Here is a 20,503-nt window from a genome sequence, read left to right on the forward strand (position 1 = left end):
TACACCACTCAGACCTGGCAAAATTTGCAGTGGCGAACTTTAACCCAGAAATTCAATGCCAATGTGTGGTGCATTGGTTAGAGGTTGTGGGTGCATATCTCTCACTGCTCCTTGTGACCCTGGGCAAGTCACTTAATCCCCTCATTGCCCCAGGTACACTAGATAGAGTTTGAGCCCACCGGTACAGATATGGAAATATGATAAAGGACCTGAATGTAAAACCACTTAGGATATAAGTGGTATATAAATAATAAAATAAATAAATAGTATTGGACATCTAAGACCACCAATGACTGAAGTGACTAAAACGCTTTAATATTTCAAGAAAACCATCAGCAGATAACGTGTTCTTTGCCAGTGCTGCTCAACCCTCTTCAGGAAGTAGACATAGCCAGGTGGGTTCTAGGATTCCCGGAATAAATATGCATGAGATGAACTTATACACTATTGGAAAGCCGTTGCATGTAAATCATAGTCTTTGAAATCCCACCTGGCTAGATGTGCTCAAGGAGAGGAATGAGAAACACTGCTCGAAGGCCAAATAATTTCATTCACTCAATCCCATAAATCAATAAAAAAAAATATCCCTATCCAGTGAATAATAGAATACTCTGACTGTTGGAAAACATGCAGAAACGAAGGTGATAAAGACCATATGGCCTGCGCATCCTTACCATCCTTCCCTTCGAGAACGTCTGATGAGCAAAAGAGAATTGCTCTGACCTCTGGAAAGCGTTCCAAAGACTCTGTGAAAAATTCACTCCCACTGACAGTGGAACGACCTGGTGACAGGTCCAGTGCCACAGGAGACCCTTCCTCCTCCCACTGGCCCAGCAGACTGGAAGTGCATTTCCCAACCCTGACCTCGGGGTGAAAGGCAGGAGAAGTCCTGTAGGGACACTTTCTTCCCACCTAGTCTGGAGTCTGACCTTTCCCTTCCCTCAGGAAGCTGCAGTATGTCACGGAGGGTATGTTACCATCTCTTTGAAATAAGTTTGAACAATCACTGAGAACACTTCTGCGACAGGAAAATAGAAGAAAATATTCTCAGTCCCAGAGTATTTAAGTTCAAAGTGCAACAAGTTATTCAGAGAATTAGTGTAAACACAGCTGTCGCTTTAATGGCTCTTGCAAAAGTAAGATCAGGTTAATATACCATTATATAGTGAAATACTTTACAAGGATAGTTAATAAGAAACAGCAGCGTAGCCCAAACTAGGCTGCCTTCTCTGGAAAACTGACCTAATGACAAAAATATGGAAGAATTATGAAATCTCAGTGTCAGTGCAGAAAAAGCCCCGTTTGATCCCGAGGGGAAAGGAGGGACAGAGGAGATACGATTCAGACGTTCAAATACTTGAAAGGTATTAACATAGAGCAAAATCTATTCCAGAGAAAGAAACTTCCCATCATCATAACCTCACAAAAGTATTAGAAAATGCTCTCATGACTACCCTAACACCACCACTAGCAACACCCGAATCCGGACAGTATTATCTCTATTCGTCTAAACAGCAGAATCCGGACAATATTATCTCTATTCGTCTAAACAACCTATCACTATCTAATATCTACTACCAATTTATCCTGGAAAAGTCCAGAACAACAATTGTAACTTAACGCATTCTTGATTATATGTACTGCAATGCTACTGGAAATGTCCAGTCTTCTAACTTGTAATCCGCTTAGAACCGCAAGGCACAAGCGGAATAGAAATCACTAATGTAATGTAATGTAATGTAATGTAATGTAAAGAAAGGAAAACGGTAAAACCAGAGGGAATAATTTGAGGTTGAGGGTGGTAGACTCAAGAATCTTAGGTTGGCCCATGTGCCTAAGGTCCCACCTTCGCCTAAAAGGTCTTGTTTTGGGCGTTTGGGATTTGACCGATTTTTTTTTTTTTGGTTGGGAATGTGTCTTAAGGATAGATGTAGTTGTGGTTTGGGCGATTAAACTGCTGAACGTAGAGGTAGGCCATTCTAAGTAAAAACAACAACTCATTTTGGACGTTTTTTTTGAGAATGCACATTTCCCTGCTGCCTACTTTCTGCGTCTGGGGACTAAGGCCAAAAAGGGGCTTAGACGTTTCTTTTGATTATGCCTCTCCAAGTTATTATGTTACTGTTTGTCTGGTAAAGCCACCAACAGATATTCTAGAATTGTAGCCCAAAATGAGGTTGAAGAGTGGTTTCTGCTGTTGAAATATTCCACACACGCATGACTCACCTCCTCCTCATATTCTTCACCTGTACGACGAATGAACCATCTTGTAGAGGCTTGTTGGGACTTCGGGATGCATTCCAGAAACGTTGAATTCAATTCCACACCAAAGATGACTTTTTCATCTATTGCTTCATGGCCGATAGCTGGACAAAAAAAACACAATGTGCAAATTAAATTTCACCCAGTTTTTGCAACAATAACTCAATGCTTTATCTATATAGAGGGGGGAGGGGGGGCTGCAAAGTGTTTAAAGATGAAATGCTTATGTCCATCAGTCAGTGCAAAGTCCGAAGGGCACCGTCGAGCACTTAATCTGTTCAGAGAGGAAAAAGAGAATTGACAAAAATGATGGGATTTTGTTTTCTTGTTTTTGCTTTATAAAAAAAGGTTCAAAGTATTTGTATGTGGATGAAAGAAAGATGGCCTTGGAGATGGTGCTGGTGTGTCTGTGAATTGCTATGAGGAGATGAACTCTCAAGGAATGAGCTGATATTATGGGAGATTTCAGTATTGTTCTGGTTTGTTAGTCAGAAAAGTTGCTGGTTTCTGTTTTGTGAAGTTCTTCTTTTGTCTTGTATTTAAAATAAAGTCAACATACAATTACGCAAACCATAAAAACATATAACGTAAAATAAATGATAACCCAATCAAAGTTCTTTCCATCTTATCATCTTCAAAACAGCAGTTACACATTTTCTCCTTTAACCTGCTCCAGTGGTTCCCAACCCTGTCCTGGAGGACCACCAGGCCAGTCGGGTTTTCAGGATAGCCCTAATGAATATGCATGAGAGAGATCTGCATAGAACGGAGGTGCCAGGCATGCAAATCTGCTCCATGCATATTCTTTAGAGCTATCCTGAAAACCCGACTGGCTTGGTGGTCCTCCAGGACAGGGTTGGGAACCACTGACCTACACTATTCTTCTGGATACATCCCTCTTTTCTTTATTTCGGGCTCTACTGCTGCCTCTTACTTGCCATCTTGACCCCTAGGGGTAAGTATTGTGAGATTACTGCTAGGGGCTGTCCAGGAATCCTTCCTCATGCCATCACTTCCCATGGAAACCCCCAGTGGATTCCGGGGGATCAAGTGGGTCTATGTTGTAGGCTATTGGGGTATACTGTCAGGTGTAACAATTTCAAAAAACTACAGAACATTTAGGAAAACTGGAAACTCTTTTTCTTCTATGCAGCTTTTTGAAATCTCTGATCCTACTGAATATTGTAGCAAATTCCTGTGTATTTTGCCAACATTCTCGTTGGCATTTTAGAAAAACTCAATATTTGGCAGAGCCTTTTTGCAAAATACCAGGGAAAATGTGGATGGCTCAAATCCAGTCTTTCTGCCTATTTAATGTCATTCTGCAAATTCAAGTTCCTAGTAAAATTTAGGGATCCCTGTAATGTCTTTACCCATTTCCTGCTTGAGTGAATTTGCTAAGCATTAGCTCAGTGAAAAACCTTGAATATGATGACCTTAAGACTTTAGTCTTTTCTTCAAATGAACATAAGAGTTGCGTTACTGGGATAGACCGAAGGTCCATCAAGCCCAGTTTCCTGTTTCCAACAGTGGCCAATCCAGGTCCCAAGGCAGAAACCCAAAGAGTCTCAAGATTCCAGAGCTAAGATTGTGATGTCATAATGCCTAAGAGCCAACCTCACCAGTGATGTCACAATGTCTCGATTGTCCTAGACTTGGCTCACATAAGAACATAGGAATTGCCGTACTGGGGCAGACTGAAGGTCCATCAAGCCCAGTTTCCTGTTTCCAACAGTGGCCAATCCAGGTCTCAAGGCAGAAACCCAAAGAGTCGCAAGATTCCAGAGCTAAGATTGTGATGTCATAATGCCTAAGAGGCAACCTCACCAGTGATGTCACAATGGCTCGATTATCCTAGACTTGGCTCACATAAGAACATAGGAATTGCCGTACTGGGGCAGACTGAAGGTCCATCAAACCCAGTATCCTATTTCCAACAGTGGCCAACCTAAGTCCCAAATACCTGCCAAGATCCTACGGAGTAAAACAGACTTGCTGCTTATACTAGGAATATGTCATTATGTGAAATGTGAAAGAGAAAAAGTGGCTTACACTCTTCTACATCCCCACACTGGGTGACTGGGTCTCCGTATTTCACATCTTGCCTTCTGGCTCGTCTAAAAAAACATTAAAAATTCTGTCACTAGAATGATACAAAATGAGATATGTTGAAGCATATTAAAGATGTCACATGAGCTCTTAATAGAAATAATTAAATTCCACAGTATACACTAAATTGTTTCCCCAGTTTGTACATTTAACGAGAGGATTCTGGTATTAGTTTGATGAAGAGAGAGTGAATTGCCTGTAAGAGAGCAAACGAGGTTAAGGTCAGCATCTGATTTAGCATTATCAGGGCAGCAGATTAAGAGAGAGAATAAATAGGATATGAATCACCCTTGGAGACCATCAAACAAGACGGGCTCACCTACTGTGCTTATAAATCAATAACAGACCTTGAACAGATTTACCACTGCACTTACAGCCATTAAATAGAAGCAAAACCTGAAGAAAGAATCCCCCAAGCTCCCTTTTTCTTGGTCACTGGCATCAAAACCTACTCTCCGGTGCTCAAAATTTGCAAAATGAGCATCAAACTCTTTAGGCAAAATGTGTTTTTCCTCAAGCTTCTTAAACACACTCAAGTGGTTTAGCTTGACCCCTAGCTGTAGTACACAGCCACAACCACTAGGGGGTAGTATTTTATGATTTTAATGTACTATATGTACTTGATTTTAAGGGATGAATTGTTTGCAATTGATTTGTTTTGTGTTTTTTTTATCAAATATTATATTTGTGTATTTGAAATCCATTTAGAATGTTCAAGATAATGCAGAAATTAAGTCTTTATTAATAAACAACAAGTCGAGATTGTGAGATTGATCCTGGCCCACTAGACAACACCCCATCAAGCCCCAGCTGAGATAAGTGGGAAGGGGTCTCAGCTAGAGGGTGGAAGTGGGGAGGGTGTTTCCGGGGCAGGATCTTTCTTGGGGAAGTGAGAACATGCTTCAAGGAGCTCTGGAGGAAGATGACTGGGGGCTTTGCATAGATGTGAACCAATGACATGACACACATGCACGCATGCATGTGATGTCACCTCATTGCTTCCGCACATGTGCAGACGCCCTCATGACACAGTCCAAACTGGAAGCTTTTCAAAACCCGGACAAAGTGCCGGGTTATGAAAAGCCATCCGGACGCCCGGCTGTGTCCTCTAAAAAGAGGGCATGTTCAAGTAAATTCAGGTTCAAGGTGACTTACAATATAAGGAATTACAGAATGTATATATTATATAATAGCCGAGTTATGAACAGAGTAATAGGAAAGGGAGAATAATGGTCTTAAGACTGCACTGGTATAACTCTTGAGTTGAGTATGGGATGTAGTGACATTAGGTACTTCAAGTTAGTTGCCTTTGGTGTGTATGCTTTCAGAGAAGAGAATTTTAATTTTTTTTCTTTTTTAATCTGTTGTAGAATGTTTCCATCTTGATGTCAGTCGTGAGGTTGTTCCAGGTCTTGGTGCCAAAGTAAGTGACGAGCGAGTCAAATGTATGTTTGTATTTAACCCCTTTGGGAGATGGAAGGATTAGTGGGTGATGCTAGTTTTCTGCTTGACATTGACCAGGAATCCTTCCTGACCAGTGGCAAAATAAGGGGGTGCGGGTCAGGAACCATTTTAGTAGGGGGCACTGGCACCTCTCTGCCCCCCCCTCCCATGCCATACTCACACCCTCCCTTCCCCAGTACCTCTTTAAATCTTTGCCAGCATAAGCAACTTCTCCGGCCTGGCTCCCCTCTGAAATCACTTCCTAGTTGCTAGGCCAGGAAGTGACATCAGAGGGAAAGCCAAAGCTGGTGCAAGCAGCAGGCTGGAGAAGCTGCTTATAATGGTGAAGATTTTAAGAGGTACAAAGGAAGGGAGGGTGTGAGTGTGGCATGAGGGGCGGAGCCACTGCCTCAGGTGCCTCCTACCCTCGCTACGCCACTGTTCCTGACATATGATGAATAGAAAACCCAGAGTGGTAAGAAGCTGGTGAGTCTCCTCCGACCAAGGGCTGAACTAACTCTGGCTATTCAATGCCAGTATGTCCACTGACCTGGAGGATAGAAGGGAACTGACCATTATTCAGACTGGTCCCTGATTAACTTGCTGCACACTGTAAAATTTTTGCTACCTAACCCTATGCGGTTATTTAGCTGGCTAAGTTGCCCACCCTGCCCGACCCTGTGCTATCCAGGGCCAGGGCCAGTTGCTCAGCAAACCCCTCTGTTTTTAAGGGAACTAGGGGGAAAAACAGTGCCAATGAGCTAGAAAAGGGTAAAGACCTTTGTGTTTCAGAAACATCAAACCATCAAGTAGAGCTCTAGCTAGGGTTACCATATGGCTCCCGAAAAATGAGGACGGACTGAGACATCCGGGTTTTACTTCTACTGAAAGCTATGGAAATAAGAAGGACAGATAATAATAATGAATTTATTTCTATACCGCAATACCTCACGGTTCAGTTTGGTTTACAATAAGAGGAAAGAACTGTAAAAATACAACAAATTTACATCACAGAACACAGTACATTATATAAAAAATATAACATTAAGAAATGATTAACTTATCTAGATTATACATATTTATCAAACAGATATTTTTAATGATTTATTATTTATTTTATTTACTAAAAATTAAATATACCGCATACAACTATGAGGTTTACATATCACATACATAAAATCTTATTTCCCTGCAATTTCCACATATAACATAGACATAACTAGACAACCTCATTAATACCCCCCCCCCCCCCCAATATAAAAATACCAAGTCAAATCAAATTTCAACAATTAAGAAAGCAAAAAATGCATTAGATCAAACTCTCTATTTCAAGGTCTTTTAAAAGCCTGGCAAGAAAAAGCATTTAATATCAAACCACTAAAACTTTTGTTCCAAAAGGAGAGTAAGAAATCTTTTCTATATACAACCTTTTATTGAGAGGAAAAAAACGTCTGTTTTCTACTAGTTCAAAATGATCTGAAAAGCAACTTGTTATAAGACCATATAATGTTTTATAACCAATACAGGCCAATTTCCATTGGAAGTAAAACCCAGATGTCTCAATCCATCCTCCTTTTTCTGGAGCCATATGGTAACCCTAGCTGTAGCAAGAGAAATGCAAAACCTGGACGTGAAATGGAGGGTTTTAAGGACAAAAGCGACTAAAAGTGCTGGAGTTACCTTTTTAACATTGGGATGTATCTTGAGCATGAGTTTCCGTCCCAGGCACAGTATGGATCCCGGGCCAGACAGCAGTCTATACATGCCTTCCCATAAGTATGACATCTGTGTACCGACAGCTGCACCAGACCATCTCTGGAGCTAATGTACAGTTGTTGCTGCAAGACAGGGAAAATGTGAGCGACGGCTGAGGTTGCAATTCTCTTAAGAACCATGTATATGGCACCTCCCATCAAATATGAGAAATATATCGTCATCTCTCATGTAATCGGCAGCCCAGACCTACTGGCGTATTCTTGATGCATGCAGGAGACACGTGGTTCAACGCTACTGGCACCTGCTGGTAATTTTGGAATGTTACAGGCCAACACTTCATTTCATGCATTGCCCAGAGTGTTCATTTTAATATTAATGACCTCATCGTACTACATTTACATAGTATTATCGGAGGATGCAATGGAGCACGGAAAAGATCGTGAAGAGCCATTATGTGCATCGGGAGCTAAAATACTTTGATGCTAAACCGGTTAGAACTGCTTTACTGATGAAGGTTAAAGACACAGTAAGTTTAGAATCTCGAGGCCTAAATTTTCCTCCATCGCAGCAAATACAATACCACAGAGTCATCAGTGTAACATAGTCTTAAACTAGTTTGATGTATTGTAACGAAAAGAATTACCTGCTTTGTTGAGATTTCCATATTTGAAATAGACGTTGATGGCTGAAACAGAAATAAATCCCAATTAAATGACATTTGTGATTGGCTCCTAAACTGATGAACGTTAGTGGGCGGAGAAACAGCACAAATGAGGTTTCTAAATTCCGGCTCTTTCTTAAAGCAACACACACTGGCTGCCAAATTGGGTCAGAGCAAGGGTCCATCTAGCCCAGCCTCCTGTTTCTAACAGTGGCCGATGCAGGTCACAAGTACCTGGCAGAGACCCCAAAAGAAAGAACATTCAGTGCTTAGTATCCCCAGGGATAAATGTGTGTCCAAGTTAGACTGTAAGCTCTTCTGAGCAGGGACCATCTATTAAATGGCAAAATGTACAGCGTTGCATACGCCTTTCAGTGCTATAGAAGTGATAAATAGTAGCAGTAACTCCTCTCACCTTGGGTAATGCATCCCTAACCCTTATGTCATGTCTGTCTAAGTTAGATTGTAAGCTCTTCTGAGCAGGGATCATCTATTAAATGTCAAAATGTACAGCGTTGCATACGCCTTTCAGTGCTATAGAAGTGATAAATAGTAGCAGTAACTCCTCTCACCTTGGGTAATGCATCCCTAACCCTTATGTCATGTCTGTCTAAGTTAGATTGTAAGCTCTTCTGAGCAGGGACCATCTATTAAATGTCAAAATGTACAGCGTTGCATACGCCTTTCAGTGCTATAGAAGTGATAAATAGTAGCAGTAACTCCTCTCACCTTGGGTAATGCATCCCTAACCCTTATGTCATGTCTGTCTAAGTTAGATTGTAAGCTCTTCTGAGCAGGGACCATCTATAAATGTCAGCCCACCTCTTTGAGAGTGCTTTCAACTCCTAACTCCTCTCACCTTGGGTTCTGCATCCCCAAACCCTCTATGTCATGTGTGTCTGTCCAAGCTACATTGTAAGCTCTTCCGAGCAGGGACCATCTATAAATGAAAGCCCACCTCTTTGAGAGTGCTTTTGGCTCCTAACTCCTCTCACCTGGGGTTCTGCATCCCCAACCCTTTACGTATGTCATGTCTGTCTGTCTGTCCAAGATAGACTGTAAGCTCTTCTGAGCAGAGACCATCTATTACACTGCTTACACCTTTCAGCGCTATAGGAGTGATAAATAGTAGCAGTATTTTTAGTTTTCTCTAAGGGACTTAGGTTTTTTTTATGGTATCCAGGCTCTGTCAGAAAAGATCTGCTTTTGGGGGGTCTGCTGGACAAAGGACGCCAGGCTCAGTGGACCTTGGTTTTATACAGCATGGTAACAGGCCTGGCTTCATGTTTCAAGGAGGAAAAGCTTCATTTGCACATTTCTCCAGCTTCACAAAGAGGAAAATTGACAGGAAGGTTTATGAAGCAAAATTTTTATCTTAATTAATGGTTAACAAATTCTGTGGTGCGAAAACATGCAAAGCAGTTCATTAATTATTAGCACATAATAAAAATATGCATAAATTTGCTTTCTAAGCTGGATTGAACATCTCCATGACTATCCCCACTCTTGTAAATCTCCCAGCAAAGTCTCGACCATGTAAACAGAATCCTCATTTGTCATTTTCCTGGAAATGTCCGGTTATCCTCTTTCGTAATCCGCCCAGAACGGCAGAACAGAAGTCACTAATGTAATGTCATGATTTCTCACACGTACACACCCAAAAAAGCCTAGTGGTTTATTTTTCCACCACAAAACTATTCTCAGCCAAATTCCCCTCCCCCCTTTTACAAAACCACAAAAGCGATTTTTAGCACCAGCCGGCATACTGTTGGAGAAGCGCGGAGCATTGAGCGCGCTAACCGTTGCTAAAAATCACTTTCGGGAGAGGGTGTGTGCACTGCTTTTCGAAGGATTTATCTGCAGATTTCAAATGAAAAATATTCTGAACTACTTTGCCAAATTTGCAGAAAGTATTGCTCACCTAAGCCCATCCCCCTCGATCTGTGTGCCCAATTTGTCACCCCCAAAGGCTGCAGGAAAGGGAGGTTGGCCAATAATCTCCCCAAGTCCTTGAAGGCATTTCTGATCAGTGCTTTTGGTTACACAGAGACATTCGTTGTGTTATGAGAGGTAGGGTAATACAGTAAACCTCTGAAAATTCGCGGTTCGCAAATCGTGGTATTTTCCGACTTCCTCTTCCTGGTTCTTAAGTCATGGTTACACCAATCAGGAGCTGCTTTGCTATCTGGAATATCAAAGCAGCTCCTGATTGGTGTAACCGTGACTTAAGTACCAGGAAGAGGCGGTCGGAAAATGTGCCCAGCTTTGTAAGTACAATTTAAGCACCTACTGGCGCCCTAGCTGCCCTCTCCTGCTTTCGATCAGCTGAAAAACCGTATTCACGGTGTTTTGAAATTCATGGGGGAGTAGTGTAGTTCTTTGACAGGTACTTTTCAAGTGAAAGTGTGTCTGGAATGTTGGCTAAATTCTTGACCCTGTTCCTATGCATAAACAGTGATAGGATCCCTACAAAGCCCAAGAGTGGATAGCGTAGCTCAGGGGTGTCCAATGTCAGTCCTCGAGGGCCGCAGTCCAGTCGGGTTTTCAGGATTTCCCCAATGAATATGCATGAGATCTATTTGCATGCACTACTTTCAATGCATATTCATTGGGGAAATCCTGAAAACCCGACTGGATTGCGGCCCTCGAGGACCGACATTGGACACCCCTGCCTTAGGTTTGGCCACCGTGAGAACGGGCTCATGGGCTTGATTGACCATTGGTCTGGCCCAGTAAGGCTCTTCTTATGTTCTTAGTGTCTTAACACCTCTAGAATGCTGCATAAATTATTGCCAATGATGATGCAGCTAACTCTGTAATTAATCAATAATCGCAACTTTGTTATTGTTTCTAAGTGGGAACTGGGGGCTGCTGAAATAGACAGGATGAGATGTTTATTCATAGGATCCATTTTTCTGTAGCTGGAGATCATGAGTGGTTGAAGAAAGGCTGTGGCTGCCTTGCGGCAAAAGCCCCTGAGCCCTTTAAATCTCTATGGGCAGTAGCTGGGGGGGGGGGGGATTCCCTTATCTCTTGGAAAGAGCCAGTGGCGTATCGAGGGTGAGAAGTGCTCCTCCCCAGCCCTCGTCTCTGCCCCCCCACTCCTTCCCCGATCCCCCCCTGCCCCCTTTCCCTCCCCCGTACCTAGTTGTTCACCGCCACGATCAACAAGAACTTCAACACGACCCTGTCGGCTCTCCCTCTGATGCCACTTCCGATGCGCAGCACCTGGAAGTGACATCAGTGGGAGAGATGATGCGGTCGTGAGAAGCACGTTGAAGTTCTTGCTCACGGTGGTGAACAACTAGAGGGACAGGGAAAAGGTAGGGGGCGTGCACGTGGCGAGGAGGAGTGTGTGGTGCACTGGTTAGAGCCACATCCTCAGTACCCTGAGGTTGTGGGTTCAAATCCCACACTGCTCCTTGTGACCCTGGGCAAGTCACTTAATCCCCCCATTGCCCCAGGTCCATTAGATAGAGTGTGAGATAGAGACAAACGCTTGAGTACCTTAATGTAAACCACTTAGACTATAAGTGGTATATAAATACTTAAATAAAGAAAAAAATGAAGAGGAGGAGGAGTGCCGGTGCTCCCACCAACATGACATGCGGGGGCCATGTTACTAAGCCACTGGAAACAGCTACACTAGGTCTGTACCAGGGGACAAAACGCCAGGGCTGCAAATTGTGGGGCTTCCTGATGCCTGAGATGACACAGATTCATCTCAATTCTGAGGGAAAACACGCAGGACTCGTGTCTTTTCAGAGACTTCACAGTCTATCTAATGGACCTGGGGAGGTGGGGGATTAAGTGACTTCCAGGGTCACAAGAACTCACAACCTCAGGGTGCTGAGGCTGTAGCTTTAACCACTGCACCACTCTAGGAATCAAAGTGTAGTAAAAGTGAGCCAAGTCTAGGACAGTGAAGCCATTGTGACATCACTGATGAGGTTGGCTCTTATTGGTGGAATGAGGCGTTATGACATCACAATACCAGCTCTGCTTTTCACACTATTTATTTATTCAATTTTCTATACATTCTCCCAGGGGAGCTCAGAATGGTTTATATGAATTGATTCAGGTCCTCAAGCATTTTCCCCTGTCTGTCCTGGTGGACTCAGAATCTATCTAATGTACCCGGGGCAATGGGGGGATTAAGTGACTTTCCCAGGGTCACAAGAAACAGCGTGGATTTGAATCCAGAACCCCAGTGTGCTGAGACTTATTGCTTTAACCTTTGCACCACACCTCAGCATTTTAGACAGTTTTTAAGGGGCTACGTTTGTCCCTTTATTTACCTGTTCTCTGCTCATGCATCCACCATTAATATTCACTCCACACCAGTCCTTGTCTGCTTATAAACTGCTCTGCTGGATCATTTGCCATCTAGAATCAGGAATTCCAGTCCGCCTGGGGCTCTTTCAAGTCGCAAGAAGGAAGCCGAGTGCATTTGGGACAAATTAGCAACTTTCCAAGGGTCGTTTGACATCAGGGTGGGAAATGATTTATCTAGCATTAGCCCTGCGCTAATTCTGCTTTAGCAATTACCTGCCTTAAGCACGGGGATCCGTTTTGGCACACTGAGCATGAATGATGACACTTTTCCTGCAGCCTGAGCTCTTTGATCACCCTGCAAATAGGCCCAAGCGCTGCTGGTTTGGAGACTGGTCAAAAGGGGGCGCTCAGGTTCCACAACGGAGGGTGAACGGTGCCAAAACTATATCACTTCTGAAAAGCCAGGGCTGAACAGGAAATCACATGTCTGAGAACTTTTCATTGATTTGCCTTTTTTATTTGATTTTCAAATTCTTTGGCAGAATGGTCCCATCCTACAATGGCAAAAAAAAACAACAACAATCTACACTCCCAACCGACCTCTGCAATCACCAGCCGAGAGAAGATTGTCCACCCCACCGGCACGAACCCTCCTCCTGGAAAGTGCCCGCACTTCCCTCCCAAATTATGGAACGCAATCCCACAAACCATCAGATCACTGACAGGCCTAGTAAACTTCAGGAAAGTGATTTTTAAAACCCACCTTTTTACCTGACTCCCTTGAACACACCCCGAACCTCCGTTTCTACCCCAGCAAATTTCTCCTGCCTCACTGAATGTGCCCTTCACTTGACTTACAGGTGAAACTAAGCCTCTAGTCGCACACTTGGTGCTAAACGATGCAAGATCTTATCTCCCGACTGCCCCCAAATTCTGTATATGGCACCTTACATTGCACATGCAAATCAGTGTGCATAGCCAATTTACGCGCATACCTTAATTATTTAACAAGTCTAATTGGTGCCTATAATTGGTAATTAACCCCTCACAATTTATGTGCACTGTTATAGAAAATGCCTGATGTGTGCACAAGTTAGGAGCAGGTATACTGTGTAGGCCTGGTTTTCCTTGGCCTTATTGAGCACACCTGAAAGCTGTGTAACGCACTGGCGCTTAACGTCATTCTATAAGCTGTTTGTACCTTTCATAGAATCACACTTGGCACCACTCAAGTTGCCACTGATTTTTTGGGTGTCATATATAGCATATGATCCTATACAAGTGAAAAAACGGTACAGTAGAATCTCAGCTAATCAGCTTTCAATTAACTGGCACTCTTAGCCAACCAGCAAAAAAATTGCAGGCCAAAAAAAATGGTTTCCCACACTCCTCGGACAACCTCCAAACAACCTCCTTCCCTCCCTTCCTCCAGCCCCTGAAGCAGCAGCCATCCTGACAACCCCCTTCCCTCCCTTACACATCACTTCTGACGTGGCAGAAGAAAGGCCCCGCTGGAGCTGTCCGGAAACAGCTTGTTTATTGCGCTTCTTCTGTTCACCGGCTGCCGCTACTGCCTCTATAAGAAAGGGGGTGGGGTTGGCAGGACCAGTTGACACTGCTGCTTCAGGGCAGGTAGGGGGAGTTGTCAGGATTGCCTTCCACTGCTGCCTCGGGCCCGGAGGGAAGGGGGGTTGTCAGGACCAGCTCTGCTGCTTCGGGGGCTCGAGGGAGGGAGAAGTGTTGTTAGGATCAGCTGACACACTGCTGCTTCAGGGCCGAGGGAGGGAGGGATGGGGATTTGTCAAGATTGGCTGCTGCTGCTGCTACCTTGGGCCCAGACGGAGGGAGGGGGTTATCAGGACCAGCTCTGCTAATTTAGAGGCTGGAGGGAGAAGTGTTGTCAGGATCAGCTGACACTACTGCTTTTAGAGAGGAGGGAGGGGAGGGGGTTGTCAGGATTGACTGCCACTGCTGCCTTGGGCCCTGAGGGGGGGGGGGGGGAGGTTGTCAGGAATGGCTGTTTGCTGCTATAGTATTTTTTTTCACAGTTACTGTCAAGCAACCAGAAAAAAAACAGTTATGCAGCATCCACCAATCCCCCCTTACCTTGAAAACGCGCAGCTCCTCCAGTACCACTTCCTCCATGTTCTTCCTCTCCTTGGTAATGCTGATGACTTTAAGTACCGTCCCTATGTCTGAGGCAAAGATATTCAAGGAGAGAACAGCAATTAGAATTCGCTCTTCCTAAGCTTCCCTTATCTTATCTGCAGGACACTGGGAACATCTTTCAACCCGGCAAAAAGCTTAAGCAGCGGAGAGAAAAAATTCCTAGTGCCTTACATCAAGAGGCCTTTTTCCACCAACCCCGATTAGCAAAATGTCTTTGGGAAATTGCGGGAAACAGCTCAGCTTTTCTTCCTGAACTTGGGGTTCTGAGAGTATTAGCATAAAAAAATGTTTCTAATTAAGGATCTTTCCTGTTTTTTTTGGGCGGGGAAGGCAGGGGATGGCCATTATTTTGAAATGTTTCAGAAATTAAAGCATGCAAAATGTATCTAAAACATGTGAAAATGGTTTATCGCCTATAAATCTATCTTACATGCATTAATTTGGAGTAAAATCGATGAAGTGCCCATTCATAACTTGCATAGTATTTTCCAAACAGAGAACAAAATCCATCCAAAGTGATTTACTTTCAAAACAGATAAGAGAGAAAAAGGGGAAGCAGCTGGAGGTTGCAGCGGCTAATTTGCAAGTAATCCTACACATTAAAGACTTTTTTTAAAACTCTTCCTAAACGAATCCAAAGTTGGCATAATCCCTCATATCTTGAGACATCCCAGAAATAAGAGTCTGGTGCACTATGGTTTCCCAAAAGGACCTAAAACCCACCTACCGTCATTCCATGAAAATAAGACAGGGTCTTATATTAATTTGTGCTCCAAAAAACGCACCAGGGCTTGTTTTTGAGGTATGTCTTATTTTTTTTTCAAGTACAACAGCCATCTCTCCCTTCCTCTCCTCCACCCCAATTCTCTACCCCTCACCATGAACAGCATCTTTCCTCTCACCCATCCCCTTGTGCAACAGCTCCGAGGCCTCCTAAAACAGCAGCAGCGCTCTGAACGGGCTGCTTCGCGGCCTTCCCTGCCGGGGCCTTCCCTCTGTTCTTACATCGTCATAAATCTGGGAACCGTCCGTCCAGTCTGTGTTTCTGTCCTTTGGATAGATGAGCATACGAACGTCCCAATGCCGAACCAACACCAGCTCTCCCCAGCCCCAAGTCCCCCCACTGTCCACATTGTTCCAAGTCGCTCTCTTTCATTCTCGCTCCGTTCAGCTTCTAACCCCTCACCAGTCCTTTATGAATCAATAAATTCTGTCTTTTGGGGCTAATTTCAGTTTCATGTTGCATAACGCCTCGTTTGCTTATATCACACAGTCACTCAACCGTGCTTTCCATGCCTTAGCAACAGAATAATGGTCAGATTTGTGTAAAGTGGAAGGGTTGTTCCCTCTAAGCTGAGCATGTCAGCAATCGCTCGTACAGTCAGGAGCGTCGGTCACAGATTTTACATGGTCGCTCACAAAAATGCTTGTGATCTTGGAAATTGTTGGGTTTTAGAACTTGTCGCTCACATGAGGAAAAAAAGTGCATGTTACCAGTAAAATATTGAATAGTCTATAAGATCATATTATTAACGTTCAAAACTAGAACCAGTGGCATACCAGATCTCATCAATAGGCTTTTAATTCCTTATTTTCCCCAACGATCCCTCCGATCAGTTACTCAAAACTTGCTTTCAGTTCCCTCGTTAAAACATATCAACTCCATGCGAACTAATATTTTCAATGTAATAACCCCTAAGCTCTGGAATTCAGCTCCTAACCACCTAAGTGTTTGAGGCTTCTGTGGTTAAAGCAGGGCTGACAGGGACAAAACTCGGGGGAACGGAACGGAGAAAATGTGTTCCCGCATCATTCTCTACTCTGCACCACTCTAGAAACCAAAAAGGAGTAAAAGTGAGCTGAGTCTAGGACAGTGAAGCCATTGTGACATCACTGATGAGGTTGGTTCTTATTGGTGGAATGAGGCATTATGACGTCACAATACCAGCTCTGGTTATCAGAGGCTGGAGGTAGGCTCTTATTGGTGGAATGAGGCATTATGACGTCACAATACCAGCTCTGGTTATCAGAGGCTGAAACTTTTCACACTATTTATTTATTCAGTTTTCTACACTGTTCTCCCAAGTAGAGAATCACATAGGGACAAATTTTTCCCCATCCCGTCCCTGTAAGTTTTGCCCCTGCCCCATTCCTGCAAGCTCTGTCCTCATCTGCACAAGCTTCAAATGCTTTAGAATCGTAAGTGTTTGAGGCTTTTGCAGGAATGGGACAGGGACAGCGACATTAAAGGCTGCCTTTCTATCCATTTGATTGACAGCCTTGTAAACTTAGTTCCCCCTTTATGCAGAGAACATTAAAATGTATAAACCGTGCCAATCGAACTGTCCCCTGCCATGCAGTGCAACCAGTCTTGTCTCTAAAGAATCACTTCTCAGAGTGAAAGGGCAATCATTCAAGGTCAATGGTTCTTGACCTCTCTGGTGGGACTTCTAGAGTGTAAATCTCTGGCCATTCATTTACAGATGTTTAATAATGTCCCGTGGACACGGGGTAGGGAGCACTATTCCACTCTGGCTGCCTTATTGTTTGCAGATGGAAATGACTTTCAGACACTAGAGTTGCTCAGTTTCTACACATACAGGTCAGAAGGATCTGGAGGAAGAGGTCACGGAAGGATCAACAGGCTGAGGACTCCATTGTGGGTTCATTAAGCCACTGACTTTAGCCTTTGAAGAGAACAGTGCTTAAAAAAATATTCCTCCCTATCTTAGGGGACACAAAGTAACCCTTCTCAGTGATGATTTGACCTCTCACAGTGTGTTATCAGGGTGTCTCTACTGAACCAGAAAATTCCTCTAATGGCTGCTTAGATGTGTTGCTTTCACGGAGCAGGTTAACGTAACTGATTCAAAAAGCCAATGAGGAGGAAGGCTCCCCTCCCCCTCTCCTATTACTGTTAGTGCATTCAGTGGCGTACCAAGATTGGGCGGGGGGGAGGTCCGCCCCGGGTGCAGCCTTAGGGGGGGTGCAAAGCCGGCCAGGTCCCCTTACCTTCATGCACTATCCCCCCCCCCACCGCCCGCCTGCCCGACCGACCAACAACAGGCCCGGTCTGACAAACCTCCCTGCACTGTGGCCGCGAGTCTAAATTACCTTCTCACAGCAGCTGGAGCATTGAAGCTGCGTGTGGCTGCCGTAAAGGTCATCTATGAAGCAACCGGAAGTTGCATCAGAGACGACCTTTACGGCAGCCATATGCAACTACGATGCTCCGGCTGCTGTAAGAAGGTAATTTAGACTCGCGGCCACAGGGCAGGAGGTTTGTCGGACCTGGCCTGTTGTCGGTCAGTCGGTCGGTCAGGCGGGCGGGGGGGGAGAAAGGGAGGAAAGGTGGAGTGGAGAGGAAAAGATGCTTAAGGGAAATGGGTAAAACAGAGGGGGAGAAGGACGCTGAAAGCACATGGGGAAAAGGGGAGAGGAGAAGGAAGCTGAAAGGACATGGGGAAGACAGAGGGGGAGAAGGATGCTGAAAGAACATGGGGAAGACAGAGGGGGGAGAAGGATGCTGTCAGGACATGGGGAAGACGGTGGGGAGGAGAAGGACGCTGAAAGGAAATGGGGAAGAGAGAGTGGGGAGAAGATGCTGAAGGGAAATGGGGGAGAGAGTGGGGAGAAGACACTGGCAGGGAAGAAGACAGAGATGCAAGACTATGGGGGGAGCAGAGGGAAGAAGATGGGTGCCAGACCAATTTGGAAGGGGGGAGAAAGAGAGAGGCACAGTAATAGAGCAAATGGAAGATGCAGAGAGAAGAGAGACAGTGGATGGAAGGAATTGAATGAGAACATGAAAGCAGAAATCAGGCAACAAAGGTAGGAAAAAAATTATATTTCTTTTTAGTTGTGTTGATAAAAATGTATAAACAAAGCCCTACCAGCTGAACATCTCTTTCTCTAGTTCAGCAGCCAGAACTTTGATTTATAAGGAAGGAATAAGCTAAATATTGCAGTACTAAGGCTTGTATGGATGCTGCGGGGACGTTGACAGGGCGGTGAATTGGATGGTGGTGACGGGGCGGTGAAAGGGACGGTGCAGTGACGGGGACAGATTTTTTCCCCGTGTCATTCTCTAGTGCTCACGTCAAAAACTTCCCTCTGACTCTGCTTCCTGTTTCCGCTTTTGACTGAGCACTGCGTTGCCGATCTGAAGTTCTGTTGATGCCAGGGGTAGAAGGAGGCCCGTTGCCGATCTTAAGTACATTCGCGGGGGGGGGGGGGGGGGTGTAGATCTCGTTGCCAAAATCAGAAAGGTGAGGAAGGGAGAAAGATGGGCCTGTGGTGGATGGAGAGATTGAGAGAAGGGGCAGATGATGGAAGTGGGGAGAAAGGGGAGAGAGAAGAGGGCAGATGATGGAAGTAGGGAGAAGGGGCAGATGATGGAAGTGGGGATAGAGAAGAGGGCAGATGATGGGGGAAAAGGATTGAGTTAGGGAAATACTGGAGAGGGTGAGGGAAAGAGGTGGCGAGCTGTAGGTAGACAGTAAAAAAGGAAATTGATGAGAGGGTAGTAAGAACGTAATCTAGATTGATGCAGAAAATAAATTGAAAAGGAAAATGAGGGAAGAAAGGGATTGCAGAAGAGAGGTGTGGGAAAGGGAAGGAGAGGAGAGAGATACCAGACTAATGGGGGTGAAAGGAGAGATGTGTTCTGTGTGTTCAAAAGACATGGTTTTTTGTTAGGATTGACTGCAGGGATTGATCTGTACTGGTCTGGCTTGTTTAGTTTTACAATGGGTGTATTGATGTACTGCTCACTGCAATATGTAAGATGCTGCCTTTTCCTAGGTACTCATGTGTGACGTGTGGCTTGTTACTAAAAATCATGTTTTTTGTACAGATGGGGGGGGGGGGCAAAAAATGATGGGCCTTGGGTGTCACATATGCTAGGTACGCCACTGAGTGCATTTAAGTATGTGTATCTGCATGTGTTACGTGTGTATCTGTGTGTGTTCTATGTATGTGTATGTGGCTATTGTGTCTGTGTATATTTGTATACGGTTACCATATGGCTCCAGAAAAAGAGAGGCTGAATTGAGACATCCAGGTTTTACTTCCATTCAAAGTAATTGAAATAAGGAGGACATGGAAAGCAATGGAAGTAAAACCCGGATGTTATAATCCGTTCTCCTTTATCTGGAGCCATATGGTAGCCCTATATTTGTGTGTGTGAATATATGCGTACAAAGTGTTAAGAAAGGGTCCCCTAATATTTTTCCAAATGACCCCAAACATCCTACTGAAGCTGAAACTTCTGCCTGAAAATGAAGACAAAAGTCAGCAAAAATGTGAATTATATATATAATGGATTCAAAGTCAGTTGCTCAAAGTTCTGCAAATCAAAGAAATGCAGAGAAATATAGGCCTAGGCTGTCTAATGTTGGTCCTCGAGGGCCGCAATCCAGTCAGGTTTTCAGGATTTCCCCAATAAATTTTTATGAGATCTATTTGCATGCACTGCTTCCATTGTATTCACATAGATCTGATGCATTTTCATTGGGGAAATCCTGATAACCCAACCTGACGAGGTCCGAGGTTGGACACCCCTGATTTAAGCTTATTCCAAGGTTTGGAAAGGAACCTGAAGTTCTCCTAAGCACTGTTCAAGGCCCTTCTTTTCTCATTAGAGTACTGTACTTAATTCTCTACTGCCATCTACAGGTTTTAAAGCAAAGTACAGCTTTGAAATCTATTGAGGTCCAGCATTTTCCAATCTAGGTACTGACAGGAGGATTTTGTGCAGTTCAGGCACCTTTAGTGGAGTTGGGACTAAAGAGGACTGTGAGGATTTACAAAGGGACCTGAACAAACTAGAAGAGTGGATGACGAGATGGCAGATGAAGTTTAATGTAG

The 20,503-nt window shown here is 44.2% G+C and overlaps 1 protein-coding gene across 3 annotated transcripts in view; it reads right to left on the bottom strand.

The window, feature by feature from the left end:
* The window catches only part of SEMA3D (semaphorin 3D), a 236,473-nt gene that overhangs the window by 21,416 nt on the left and 194,554 nt on the right, over window positions 1–20,503 (bottom strand). For all 3 annotated transcript variants that reach the window (XM_033959416.1, XM_033959417.1, XM_033959418.1), the window contains exons 13-17: window positions 14,573–14,661; window positions 8,174–8,215; window positions 7,495–7,652; window positions 4,315–4,379; window positions 2,227–2,366 (exon numbers count right to left, since the gene is read on the bottom strand). In XM_033959416.1, coding sequence (XP_033815307.1) covers window positions 2,227–2,366; window positions 4,315–4,379; window positions 7,495–7,652; window positions 8,174–8,215; window positions 14,573–14,661 — 494 coding nt within the window. The remainder of the gene's footprint in view (window positions 1–2,226; window positions 2,367–4,314; window positions 4,380–7,494; window positions 7,653–8,173; window positions 8,216–14,572; window positions 14,662–20,503) is intronic.

The sequence above is a fragment of the Geotrypetes seraphini genome, chromosome 9 (genome assembly GCF_902459505.1).
Source record: "Geotrypetes seraphini chromosome 9, aGeoSer1.1, whole genome shotgun sequence".
NCBI classification, from domain to species: Eukaryota; Metazoa; Chordata; class Amphibia; order Gymnophiona; family Dermophiidae; genus Geotrypetes; species Geotrypetes seraphini.